The sequence below is a fragment of the Gobius niger genome (assembly GCF_951799975.1).
Source record: "Gobius niger genome assembly, chromosome: 3".
NCBI lineage: Eukaryota > Metazoa > Chordata > Actinopteri > Gobiiformes > Gobiidae > Gobius > Gobius niger.
In genome coordinates this window covers 27,059,190-27,073,091 of record NC_136854.1, presented here as the reverse complement: position 1 = coordinate 27,073,091, position 13,902 = coordinate 27,059,190, and the positions used below count along the sequence as shown (strand labels likewise).

The window sequence follows — 13,902 nt, the reverse complement described above, 5'->3', positions numbered from 1 at the left end:
CTTCAGTCGATTTATTTCTGAATACTCCCAGTCGGTCCATCTCATGTTATTTTGCTTGTCACAGAAATATGACTGGAAATCCATGCTCCGAGCCACAGTTTCCTAATGCTGTAAACATTCCATGATTTGAATTTGAGACCTCTTTTTTTTTATGTTTTCAAATTGATTGCATGCTACTAATCATTGCTGAAAGCGGCCTTTTGTTATTTTGTCTTACTGTTTATTTCTTATGTGTGTTGGGGTTTGTAAGTTGCTTTTTTTTTCCTCCTACATTTGTGAAGCTTTGCATAGGAGTGGTCTAGTTTACAGACTGACGCCAGGCTATTTCCTCGTGTTTTCTGATTGGTCACTTAAAGTATTTCTTTTTCATTCTTGACATGTTTGCAGCACTGCTGTCATAAATGAACTTAGATATGAAGCACTTGCCGTTCTGTACTGCCTGAATCAACTGTCAAAAGTGAAGTGTGTATTTTTGTAAGCTCTTGGCTGCGACACAGTTTAACACCTTTTGTGTGTCTTCATTGTCTGTCCAATTTGTGTTTTGGTGACAAGCATTTTGTCTGTTTTGTCCAGGATGATAAGAAACTGTATATTTTTGTTTATTAAAAATTGGGTAAACTCACTTTTGTAAAATAAAAAAAAAAGAAAGAAAATAAAATTTGTACTTTTTTATTAGATCTTGTTTCAATCTGCTTGCTTATTTGCGTGCATATCATACGGTGTCAATCTGTGCGTAAAGTGCACTTGCTGTTAAATACCTGTATCCAAGCCAATAAACGGAGGTGAGTTTACAGCAGCGATACTAACATGTTTAATAATCTTTTCTCTTTTAACAAATTAGGTCTGGGCAGCTGACAGTGGCACATGTGGGGGTTCTTGCGTCCCGCCCCTGCTCATATGACCCCTGCCTGCACACTCCAGTATATATAGAGCAGGCAGAGCAGGGAAAGGCCCCTGGCAGCCAAAATGAAGTCTGCGGTGTCACCGTGCTGTCTACTGCTGTGTCTACTGGTCTTTTCTGCAACAGGTAGGATTCATAAACTCAGTGTACAATGGGCTTTTCACTGCTTTTCACTGTTGAATTGCATGATTTGATACATTTGTCTTGATTCCATACATTCATTGTTTTTTAACTAAGTACCAATTTGAAAGATATTTAAAATAAATGTAAACTCTTTAGTCAATGGTTCCATTCAATTATTGCTACGAAGGACCTTACAACAGCAACTACTTTAACCAAAAACCTCAATTACTTGGTAGCTTTTGATATATAAAGTAAGGCTTTTGCTTGGCTCTGTGTTGAAGTGTCAATGCTGAGGTGTCAAAGCAACTTTCTGCTACAGAGCTCTGCACATCCCCCCCAGTCACTGGTAGAAACATACCCCCTCCAACAACTATTCTTTGTTTTCTCCTTCAGCTGTGAATACAGTAAATATGTATTTGTAAGATGATAATAATCTTACTGTCCATGGTAATTTCACATTTGATAAACTTTGGATACCAGAAGGAAGCTTAACCTTGTGTGCCCTTGTGCTTGACAATCGTTTTCATCAAGGGCTTCTCACCAGTTAGTTCTTCTCTAAGTTTCAGAGCATTCTGTCTGTGTAGCATTTAACATCCGAGCAACATTTCATCCTCTGTTTGAGGAAGTCTCACTAAAGTGTGGCCCCAGATTGCCGGCTCCATGTACAAGGGATGTCCCATCTATAACGGGACACCGGGCAGCGCTGCAGAGGACATGCAGAGCAGGACAGGAGCACAGCAGCTGAACTGTTGCCGTTACATAAGCAGATAATCAAGGACTATTTAAAAAGTTTGATACGTGAATCATAGAGCTGAAACAGCAGCATGCAGTAGCTTTTCCAATGCAGCTTAGGTAAATGTTTACCACGTTGGTGTTTTATTTACAGAACAGAAGCAGATTGAACTATTAGCATGTTGAGGTGCTTGTCGGCTAATGAATTATCTAACTTGTCAAGAACCATCAATAATCTGCCAAAATCTGAACTCAGCCCTCCTGTGAGTTCCAATATTATTTACAAGTTTGCTCATGATGCTCTAATCTAGACTTGAGTACAGCCACCATCTAGTGGTAAGAAATCGTATAACAATAGGTCCGTGTATGGATTTGATGACATGCTCTCCAGATGCTAGTCCACCTTCTACAAATTGTTGAAAAAATGCATTAATGTTTTATAGAAATACACTCAATCAGCCTAATCAAATGAGGGGTTTACTGTTGCAACTCCTGACGACAGTCCCCAATTGAAAAAAACTACCCTACTTTTAAAGCAAAGACGCTTATTTATTCCTGTTCCCAGATTGTCAGTAATATGGGTATTTTTGTGACAACCCAAACCCTGATTAAAAGACTGGTGCGGTCTCATGCTGCATGCTGTTGCACCAGACGTGAGCAACAGTACTTGTGTATAGTTTGCACACGGCAGTCATGACAATCTCAGAGAAGAGGGAGAGTCACACTTCCTGAAAATAGAAGTGGAATTATCCCTCCTTCTTTTCGCCCTCTGACTCATTGTGGGACTATTTCTGTCTCTTTGAGGTAGCACTCTGCACTAAGCACCTGTCCCTCTCTGTCCCACTCTCTGTCCCACTCTCTACACCCTGCAGCCACAGCAAAGTCCCAGGGGGTGGCCCATCGACAAGAAAGGGGCATTAGTCTTATGTAATCTCATTGACCCTGCGGGGCATTTATGCAGTGTGTTCACGTTGGTTCGCACCCCTTTACGAGTCGTTCATAGTTTTCCCATCAACATTGAAATCATTGATGGCTATAACAGAATACTTGTCAGGCATTCAGCATCCCACAGATAGAATACTGCGATGTATGTTTGGGACACATCCTGCCCCTCATGAACGGATCAGTAAAGCCCCTCCTTATGTTATCATGTTCTAATTCCTGTTTCGTTCATTTGGCTCTCATTTATCTCTGCATCTCTAAATGTCAAAGGCTCCTAGTTACCACTCGCCAGCCTTTAGGTTTGCAGAGGTTTCAGGGACATGTGACTAATGCATTTATTATCATTTTGAATAGAACATTTGTGAGTGCTGGGAAAGTGAAGGCTTTATCGCAAATAAGTATGAGTAAAAGTATAATTTGTTTTATTCATTTCAGATGCAAAATACCAACAGCATCATTTGCAATTAACGCATTCTTAGTTTGCAGCTTTGTAATAAAGTTGGGTTTATCGCCTGCTATTTTTCTTTACAGCGATGGTATTACCAGTTACCGCCTTTAATTACATTTACTCAAATTTCTCTCAGTGTATATAGGTACTGCTGCCTAAATTTAAAAAAAAGCCTTAACCAAGTGCATTTTGTTCAGTTCAGCTTCACCCAAATCGAAAAGGTTACTATAGACCAGAGTAACGCCTCATTTGAAAGGGACGACCAACAAAACTCATCTAAACGGATCTTTTTCCTTGTGCTGTTGCCGTGTTGTTACTGTTACTTTTTTGACTGGAGAATATGGTGGGGGGTTCTGGTGGGGGTTAAGAGGTCAAATTATCAGTAAAAAAAAAAAAAAAGTTGTAAATGATTGTATAAATCAGTAACTCTCAAACTTGTCACTGGAAGTGCCGCCTGAGAAAAGATTTAGCTTATCTACCAAATGTGAACCAGGCTTGTAACAGGATTACAGCCTAATCCAAGTCAAAGTAGAGCTACACCATAATAACTAATAACTATAATAAGTTAATGGGACATGACACAAACACGAGTAAATGCTCTCTGAATTAAATAAAGAATCTAGATGTGCAGTGGATCCAGAAGCAGTCTGCATATTTGGGAATTCTGCTGTAACTTTCAGTTTTAAGCCTAAAGATGTTGCTGCTGAATTCTGCACAGGGACTTAGAGTGTCCTTTCTATGTGGACATTTCTGCATGCTCTCTCCAGTGGTGGAAGAAGTACTCAATATTCTCACTTAAGTAAAAGTGCAGATACAGGACCAAAAATGTACTTCAATGTTAAAATTAAGTATTTTCCTCCCCCTACTTGTTCCAGCAATGTTCTAATGTGTAGAACGAGCTCAGACCAATTCACCACAACTGCCTCTAAAATCCTGCACTGTCAGTCAGAAAGGTGTTAATTCTGTTAAGTCTGAAGTTCTATATTGAGCTCATGCACAGGCTTAAAATAGAACCTGAGGTGGCAGTAGTGAGACCAACTTGCATCTAGTCCCTTTAAGTAAAAGTATAAAAGAAGATAAAATTGAAGGTCCCGGGTTAAATTCCCACCAGGACAGGGCCTTTCTGTGTGGAGTTTGCATGTTCTCCCTATGTCTGCATAGGTTTCCTCCGGGTACTCGTACCGCTACCACTAAAAACATGTGCAATAGGTGAATCCTCCAGCCAGGTGATTCTGACCATCAGCCTGGCTCCACATCATGGAGATGGCAAAACCACTAAAGTCTAAACGGGGACTAAACCAGTTCATCATAGAGAGGTCACTTTAAAATTATAATACTTTTACTTTTAACCCAATTTAAAAAAGTAGTGGAGTAGGAAGTACAGATACAGGCTCTAAAATGTGGTGAAGTAAAAGTAAAAAGTATTCATCATAAAATATACTTAAGTAAAGCAAAAGTACCTATAATTTGTACTTTTTACTTTGTTACTTTCCATCACTGTCTCCATGTCTGGAGGTGGCTGCTCCCCCTTCAACCCAAAGCATGCACAGTAGGCTAAGTTCTCCTGCTTGGTCGTCCTGATGGGTAGGCCTGGCTTAAGATCTTGAGAAAGGCCCCTGAGCGGCGTTGTGCTGCGGTTGTCCATTGCTTCCAACAGGTTTCCCAAGTGACATTGATGGATAGGCCAAATGCAGAGGGCACATTTCTCTTTGGGAGCAATGAAGTAAAGCTTAACCATAACCTGTACCTATAGTAAACTAATACTACGATGGACCGAATCACTGCTACCATGACTTTACTGCTTTTAAGTTATTCACATTTTTTTTTTTTTTTCATTTTATCCCCAGAACTATACGCTGAACCCTCTGCCCACGATGACGAGCCTCTAGTTCCTCTGCAGCTCCACCAGCCTGACAATACAGACATTTTCTCTTGTGGATGCGACGCAGCTGATGAACATACAACGCAGAGCTCATCCAATGACACCCCCGCCCCAGAGAGACCGCTGTGTCCGCCCTGCAAGCCACCCGTCACCTCTGAGTCCCAAGAGGTTACAGAACAAGGTACCGAGGAGGAGACCCTTCAAAATGAGGATCAGGATGCTCCGCGTGAAGATGACATAGCGTCCAATAATGAGGATGAAGGAGAAGAACTGCAGCAGGAAGAGGACGCAACAGAGGAAGACCAGGAGGATGTCGCTTTGTCTGATGGTGGTGAAGAAGACGAAGAAGAAGAAGAGGTAACAACTGAACAACCTCAAGAGGCAGACGCTGAAGTAGACCAAGATGAAGAGGATCCTGATGTGGAGGAAGTTACAAATGAAGTGGTTGAGACAGATGTAGAATCTTTAATTGAGGAGGCAACCAGTGAAGAAGAAACAGCATTTGATGAAGAGGCAGAAGAAGAAACTGTTGATAGCACTGAGGAGGTGACAGAAGAAGAAGAGACCGCAATGGAAGCAGAGGAAGTCAACGGAGAGGAAAAAGAAGAGGTGGCATCCAATGAAGAAGCAGAAGAAGAAGCAGAAGAAGAAGTCATATTTAATGAAGAAGAAGAAGTCATATTTAATGAAGAAACAGAAGAAGAAGAAGTCATATTGAATGAAGAAGCAGAAGAAGGAACCATAGATTCTACCGAGGAGCTGGCGGCAGAAGAAGAACCACAACAAATAGATGAAGAAGAGGTAGTTTTCAAAGAAGACATAGAGGAGGAACCCGTAGATTTATCTTCTGAAGTGACACCTGAAGAAGAACAAGACGAGGCAGAGGTGGATTCTGACAATGAGGAAAATGAGGAAATAGATGAGCATGAAGTGGATGCTGCCGCTGAGGAGGTAGCGAGCGACGAAGATGAGTCAGGGGAAAGTGAGACTGAGGAGGTCACTGATGAGGAAGAGGGAACAGAGGAAACTCAGACACAAGAAGAGGCAACAGAGGAAGCAGAGATCGCTGAGACCACTGTTGCAGAGGAGGCAGCTTCTGACGAGGAGGTGGAGGCGGTAGAAGACCTGGAAGAGACAGCAGATGTAAGTGAAAACTATTTGAATTGCATATTATATGTCAGAGGTCTGGAATGGTGGTACAGCAGGGTTGGTCAAAAAACAATATTTTTATTTGTACATATTTTATTGAGGCTCTTGGTGCCTCTTCTGAAACACCGAAGAGGCAACAAGAGCCCCCCACACCTGCAGCACAGTGGAGGCGTCACAAGAAGTGCTACAGGAAACAAGGAAGAGACAAAGATGGTGAATGACTGTTGTGGAGTGGAGTGAGATGTGCAGGAGGAAGAGGAAGGAGGAGGTGGTTTAGCTGACCAGTGCAGGACACCACGCTCTGAATCAGGGTCAAACCCTGGAGGCGGTGCACCGTTTCAGAGAATCAGATGGGACTGAAGGCAGCCAGCCAGGTTACCTCCGGGTGCTACGGTTTCCCCGACCTCAAAAAACATGCTGGTCAGGTTGACCCACAGTGGCTGTGCGGCTCAGTCACAGCGGCTCAGGACTAATACCTGAACACTATTTTGTTGTACAGTTGTACAATGACAAACAAAGCACTTACTTACTTACTTAATTTCACCACATGTATTACATACAGAAAATCTAAATAACATTACTCTCAAATCCATGTTGCAAACAGAATATAAAGCGAAATCTATATTGTGTTCACTTATTTATAAATCTATAATGTATGTGTACAAGGTAGAGAGAGGGATGGGGATCAGAGGGCTGTTTCAGTGAGAGATACAGTTTATGAATGCAAGTGAAAGCAGAGGGAGGGCAAGGAATGGACTGTTTGGTGTCGAAATGAGTGAAGAAGGATCCAGCTCATTAGGGTTTGTTGATAATGTTTTAAAATCACCCCTAGGCCTATTCATTATTAAATTAGATTTACATGTCTTACACTGCAGGATCACAAAAGGAAGTTTTGATAAAATTGTCAAACCCTGTAGATCAAGCTAAAGGGACCTCGGCCTGAAAACTGTTGACCACTGTTGTCGACTATAATTTGTGTACTACAAGTCCCATGAATCGGCTACAAGTGCATGATTGTTGCTTCTATGATGTACAAAGTGTCAAAGTTTGTGACAAGTTCAACAGCTGCTTTCTCTTTATGGATTCTTGACCTCCGCATACTGGTTAATGCATTATGAATATGCTTAGATGTTTTTTAGAGCTATGTAGATGAATAATAAGAGCATTATATCTGCATTAATTTTGTTTTAATGACAAAACATAGTCACTAGATACATACAATGTTAATGTACAATGTTAAACAGCTTCATACTTATTTACACTGTCTTATCACCTCTTTAAGGTAACAAATGATATCGCAGCTGCAACCACAGAAGAGGCCCTTCCCGAAGAGATGGAGGAAGAACAGGTCGACACTGAAATTGTAGCACAAGAGGATGCAGATGAAGAACTTGAGCCTGAAAAGGAAGAGGACAAGGTTGTTGATGCTGAAGAAGGAGCTGCAGAGGAGGTAACCATCTTGGAGTCTGAGCTAACTGTTGAGGAGACACCTGTTGAGACTGAAGAGAATATCAGACCAGAGCAAGGCCCAGACAGTCCAGAACAAGATCCGGAGCCTGTCGTTGAGGTCGCCCCAGAATCCCAAAAGGAGGAAACCATAGTTGAAGCTATTGTCGAGGAGGTGAGAGAGGAGAAGCCAGCACCGCCCAAAGCCAAAGGTAAATAATGAACTTTTTCAACAGCTAATCTTTATCTGCTGGGGTATTAATAGTCAAAATGCATGACAGTGGTAACTGGAGTCTTCTCCCTTACGCTGACGGCTTATGTGTTACCCTTCTCCTGTTGCGGTGGATCTGCCCCATGCCCTCGCTGCTTCTGTAATTAAGGAAGCATGCCATTATGTGCTGTCTTGGTGTTGACACGGGCTATAAAAGACAAAGGCCAAGAGTTTCTCAAGTGTCGCTCTGATCCTGCGTCATAGCTCCATTCATCCTATATGTGCAGTAATAATGTGGCATGTACAGTATCTATCTTATTTTGCCATATAAATAATATTTAAGTAAATAAAATCAAACATTCAATATAACACCATACAATTAAACTAAAAAGACATTGCAGATCATTGCAGATCATCTGGGCCAATGCCTTATTTTGATATAGCACAATGTTTGTAACTGTGTTGTATATTTTTTTCCAACTTAAATGTAACGCCATACAATGAAAATAAAAATGTGGTTTGGGATTAATATCCAGATCTGGCGAAAGCAGCTTCTATAATCTATCTGGATGAATTAGACAAAATGCATTCTATTTATTTTGGCTTTCCTACTAATTACCTTTGAGCAATAATCTTTACCAATAACAATAATTCAGACCTTTCTAACCTATTTGAGTTTATTTGTGGTTTCAAAATTTGAATTAAAAGTTACATTTGTAATAAACATTAGACTTTAAAATCTAAAACCTGAGATCCTCACAAAGAGGCCTATAGTGCATTCTGTAGTGACCGTATGTGTGCAGTTAAACAGGAATTAGCAACACAGTGTGGTACAAAAATAAATGGACTGAAATAGCAGAGGAACGGGATAGACTGATAGATGGGCAACAGCATGATATAACAGTTGGACCAAATGGTCAAGCTATTCACAGCAACTTGTACCATTTACTGGGGGAGGGGCAAGGGCAGATGTCTTTACTAACTTTCATTTTAACAACACCATCCTGCTGAAGTAAAGAGTTTTTACCTCAGTATGAGTTGGTTTGTGTGCGGTGGTAAAAAGCAACATATTCATTGCTTTTTCAAAAACATTGGGGGGAAAGAGAAGCAAAAATGTGGACGTAGAATCTGAATCCTTCATTTTCTGAATGGGATAATTCATTATCTGTACATTTTTAAGACACACTACAGCTGCAAAGTATCAATAAAATAAACAGGCCAGTTTTGTGAGCATCTGAAAAAAAAAAAAAAAAAACGCAGCTTAAGCCACTTATCATTGTAGAACCTGGGCCAATGCCTTATTTTAGTGTGTCTACTACAATGTTTGTTACTGTGATGTGTACTTTTTCCAAGGTCCAGCCATGAGAGACCGCTCCCACATCGAGGAGACGCTGCGCCTGAGGTCAGCTGAACTATCATCTGAGTTCACAGGTAATTGTAAACAGATATTTACTCAAATGGTTGCACTTCACTGAGGCTTAACTTGCAGCCCTGTTTCCTTTTCTTTTTTTTAATTATTTATTTGTAAATTTTAGCACTTTAAAGATGGGTACAATTTACTTATGTGTGCAAACATGAGCACAGCATTATTATTCACTTTGACAGAACACTGTCCCATTGCAGCCCTGTTTCCATATTGTTACAGAGAAAATAATAGCCTTGCTGGGTTATGATTAATTATACTTAATGAGAGATGTGCGTATAATTGCTACATTATTACACTTAATAATAGTGGTATTACTGTGGCATGAAGTAAAGTGCTATCCTAACATGTAACAAAATGGCCTGTGTCAAACTACTACTAAATTAATACAAGGCAAATCCCACTTCAGGGTGTGCGCCAACTTTTTATGCAACTTACAAAAAGTGTTTTGCCGTAAAACCATTGCTTGTATCTTTACAAAAGTGTTAAACGTTTTATTTAGAACTACTGCTTGCCCAAACTAGGCCTCCAATCCAAAACTGAGTATTTTATCTTTTTTTTTAATATTCACTTTTATAAGTTCCTTTCCCTTTTAGTATTTATTGGAACATATCACATGCATCAAAATGAGGGGAAGCTCTCGTTGTACACTGTGAGTGGAAGTATTCGCAAAATTGCTTCCTGATGTGGGGATCCCGAGGCTGTGTGTGCAAGTCTTTAGACAGGTGATTAATCAGGACAAATGTACAACAGCGTTCTTCCATTGTATGAAAGCCTCTCTGTTCTCCTAAAGTGAGTGGTTTGTTTCTGTACAGGCTAAACATTGCAGCATCGCCAACTTCTTAATAGCTTGGTTTAATTCCTCAAACTAAATGGGAGAGATTCATGCCAAAGTATATTGTTATCAGTAATGGCCAAAAACGTTTTTTTTTTTTCTGTCTGCATACCCAAATGTTCAGTCTTTTCTTTTTCTTTAGCTGCTCTGAAGAAGTTGCTGGACATCTACCACACAGCCATCAAACCAATGGAAGACGTATACAAGTACAATGAGCTGAGGCAATACGAAGTTACAGGTAAAATTACGTATTAAGTATATTAATTATTTGTCCAGTGAATCGCACATACTGGATAAACTATTTGTGACTCGTTATCACTTTCATGTGTACACCGACCTTGTGAAGAAGCTATATCATTTGTGGTGACTGCTTTTAATTCAAGATTTTCCAGCTGGTTTGATATATTGGACTTAAATTAAAATGTACAATGCAAGTAAACACAAAATACGCCAGCCATAGTTATATTCAGAACGAGCGCTGAGACACAAATTTGTTCCATAGCACTTGGAACTATTATTCAGGCAAAGAAACAGAAAGGAGTTATGCTGCTCAGTCTTTACCTAATTGATGTTTAATCACTGCAGAAGGTGAAATTACCTCGAAACCCATGATTCTGTTCCTGGGACCCTGGAGCGTCGGAAAGTCTTCCATGATCAACTATCTACTCGGTCTTCACGGCACCTCACAAGAGCTTTACACAGGTGAACGGAATACAGCTCAATACAGCTTACATACAATTATCCACATTTTAGTTGGGGTTAAGGTGCTTTATTTGTCATACTACAATTGTTCAATTAAATTTGTTCTCACTGCACTTGACCCAACCGTCGATGCCACTGGGGCAATCGAGAAGGAGCAGTTGGCCTGGCTAATGTTCCGAATCGCCTGGCTGGGGGATTCACTTATTGTGCGTGTTTTGAAGTGACGGGTGTGAACCGGAGCACTCGGAGGAAACCTATTCAGACACTGGGAGAGAAACATGCCAACTCCATACAGAAATACACACACGGTTTATGAACATTCTGTGCTATTGTTGCATCATTATTTTGTTGACTGATATATTTTGTTAAAGTTTTCCTTATTTTTGCAAACTAAGTAAAAAGTAATGAGGACTAAAACTAAATGTGGTGATATTATTGTATCAATTAAGAAAAACTAAACCAATTTGAATATCATTTCGTCCTATTCATTTGTATGATTGTTCTTTGCACCTTTGCTGATATTGAATATTACTATTTATAATGGCGTACATTATATTGCACTTAAGCTCAAAGCGCTACACTGTAGTTGTTATTCATTCACTCCACACTCGGTGGTTGAGAGCTACTGTTGTAGCTGCCCTGGGGTAGACTGATGGACGTGAGACTGCCAATATGCACCACTGGCCCCTCAGACCACACCTATCACTCACACACCACATTCATATAGGTGAGTGAAGTGTCTTGCCTAAGGACACAATGACATAATGCACCAGTCGGGGGCTGAAATTCATTTTTTTTTTTAAACACTTACTGGTTGACTTAAGTATTTTAAATTGAGTCAAATTGCATGATATTTGTTGAGATAAAGCCAGCCTAAAACATTTTTTTGTCGTTGACAAAAAAAAATGTTTCCAAAGAGGACACTGTTTTGATTGTGTCAACGTTGCAGGAGCTGAGCCTACCACTTCAGAGTATACGGTCATCATGCACGGAGAGAAGTTTCGCACCGTTGAGGGGATAGTGATGGCAGCAGACAGCTCCCGCTCGTTCTCACCGCTGGAGAAGTTTGGGCAGGGATTTTTGGAGCGACTGGTGGGAATCGAAATGCCCCACAAACTCCTTGAAAGGGTCACTCTGGTGGACACACCTGGAATCATTGAAAACCGAAAACAGCAAGAGAGAGGTAACGTCAACAGTGGACTTACAACCCCAATCCAGTTGTAATCCTGTTAATATATAAGCATGTAATAAAAACAGTGTGAAGGAGCTGCAGTGTCCCCTCTATGCATGTCTCAAGCCTTAAATAAATGGAGAGGATTGTGTCAGGAAGAGCTGGTTTTGTGGCTTATCATGAAAAACGTGGCTGCCGATCTGCACCAATGGTCTTTTCATTCATCGCCAATTGCTCCCTCGCAAACACTACATTCATATTTAGGCGAGGAGGGTGCAGTGTGTTGCCCAAGGACAAAACGACAGACTGCACCAGTCCTCCTTGGATTGATCCGCCTGGTTTTAGGGAATATTGAAAGAACTCTTTGAATCCCAATAGAGATGACTTAGGCAGGAGGTGTTTTTGACTTATGCCTCTATTTTAATTTGAAATTGAAAATTCTGAAAAAAGTGGGATTTATTCACAAGTGCATTTACAACGCTGAAACATTATAGTGCACTTGTAAATAAATAAATCTCTCTTTTAGCAAGATTTACAGTGTGAGGAAGATTCCATTTTTGTAAGTTTTACAAGCTTTACGCACAACCTCTCCAATATGCAACTCCTGTAATTGGCTGCATGTTTTCAGACGTTTTCAGGTGATTCTTATTGTTTTAAATGAATTCAAGTGAATACGCTGAACTGTTTTAACTTTCTACTTTCTCTCATTTCTAAAGGCTACCCGTACAATGAAGTGTGCCAGTGGTTCATAGACCGAGCTGATTTGATCTTTCTAGTGTTTGACCCCACAAAGCTGGATGTGGGTGGAGAGCTGGAGATGCTCTTCCGGCAGATGAAAGGCAGAGAGTCCCAGCTGCGCCTGATTCTGAACAAGGCCGACACCGTGTCCACCCAGGACCTGATGAGGGTCTATGGGGCCCTGTTTTGGAGTATGGCGCCTCTGGTTAATGTGACCGAGCCTCCACGCGTGTACGTAAGCTCCTTCTGGCCTCTGGACTATACCGGGGACACCAGCCGAGAACTGTTCATGAAGGAAGAGATCTCACTGCTGGACGACCTCAATCAGGTGCAGTGTGTGGAGACAGGTTTACAAACATACTAGTCATTTTTGTTGACTATCCTGATGTTTTTTTTTTTTGCATCCATGCAGGTAATTGAAAACCAACTGGAGAACAAAATCGCCTTCATTCGTCAGCATGGCATCAGAGTACGGATCCACGCTCTGCTGGTGGACCGCTACCTCCAGACCTACAATGACAAACTGGGATGGTTCAGTGACCCATATGAGGTTTTCCATGATATTGTCAGTGATCCAGACAAATATTACATTTTCAAGTCTATTCTGGCCAAGACCAACATCAGTAAGTTTGACCTACCTGACAAGGAGGCCTACCAGGACTTCTTTGGTGTAAACCCAGTGGCCAACTTCAAGCAGCTGTCATACCACTGCAGCTGGAGCAGTGGGTGTCTGCTGGACAAACTGGAGAGGGCCATCTCCCAGGACCTCCCTGCTCTGCTCAGCAGCATCAACACCACCCCTGACACACCACCACCTCCAAAACCTTCCCCAACACCACCTCCGCCCTTCCCTGGGACGTGTGAGGGTCCGAGCTGTGAAGAAAAGCCCAAAAACCGTTGGAGGAAGCAGTGACGGAGCCAGGACAGAAACGATCCTCTGGGATGATAGAATTGTGTGCTCGAACCAATAACTTACTCTAAATGTATGTTGAAAATGTGCAAATGAAAGATGTTGGTACCTTTACTTTTGCATTGTTGCATAACATAAATCAACATGTCACACCAGTCATACATTACACTCAACAAATGTACAGGAACTTTGCTATAACAAAAGTTTAAAGAATTTCTGTATGTTTTGTATGAGACAATGGCTTTCTTATTTAACAGTTTTTCTTCAGTTTGTTTATAGAGTACCTTCA

At 41.0% G+C, this 13,902-nt stretch overlaps 2 protein-coding genes across 2 annotated transcripts; both read left to right on the top strand.

Moving 5' to 3' along the window:
* Positions 1–966: 966 nt before the first annotated feature.
* On the top strand, positions 967–7,843 carry LOC306961065 (uncharacterized protein; the record flags this gene model as incomplete). The annotated part of the gene is made up of 3 exons (XM_079553676.1): positions 967–1,027; positions 4,994–6,171; positions 7,460–7,843. 3 exons carry the CDS (start codon positions 967–969, stop codon positions 7,841–7,843), a joined length of 1,623 nt encoding a protein of 540 aa, XP_079409802.1.
* Positions 7,704–13,902, top strand: LOC306960957 (sarcalumenin-like). The gene is made up of 7 exons (XM_079553548.1): positions 7,704–7,835; positions 9,188–9,265; positions 10,235–10,330; positions 10,678–10,794; positions 11,744–11,977; positions 12,682–13,031; positions 13,116–13,902. Exons 2-7 carry the CDS (start codon positions 9,196–9,198, stop codon positions 13,614–13,616), a joined length of 1,368 nt encoding a protein of 455 aa, XP_079409674.1. The 5' UTR covers positions 7,704–7,835; positions 9,188–9,195; the 3' UTR covers positions 13,617–13,902.

What these genes read in the sequence shown, in the direction of transcription:
- LOC306960957 (XM_079553548.1), top strand. Translation starts at nt 9,196, where the DNA reads ATGAGAGACCGCTCCCACATCGAGGAGACGCTGCGCCTGAGGTCAGCT. An exon ending in CCGAAAACAGCAAGAGAGAG is followed by an intron (nt 11,978 to 12,681) that starts GTAACGTCAACA and finishes TCATTTCTAAAG; the next exon opens with GCTACCCGTACAATGAAGTG. An exon ending in TGCTGGACGACCTCAATCAG is followed by an intron (nt 13,032 to 13,115) that starts GTGCAGTGTGTG and finishes GCATCCATGCAG; the next exon opens with GTAATTGAAAACCAACTGGA.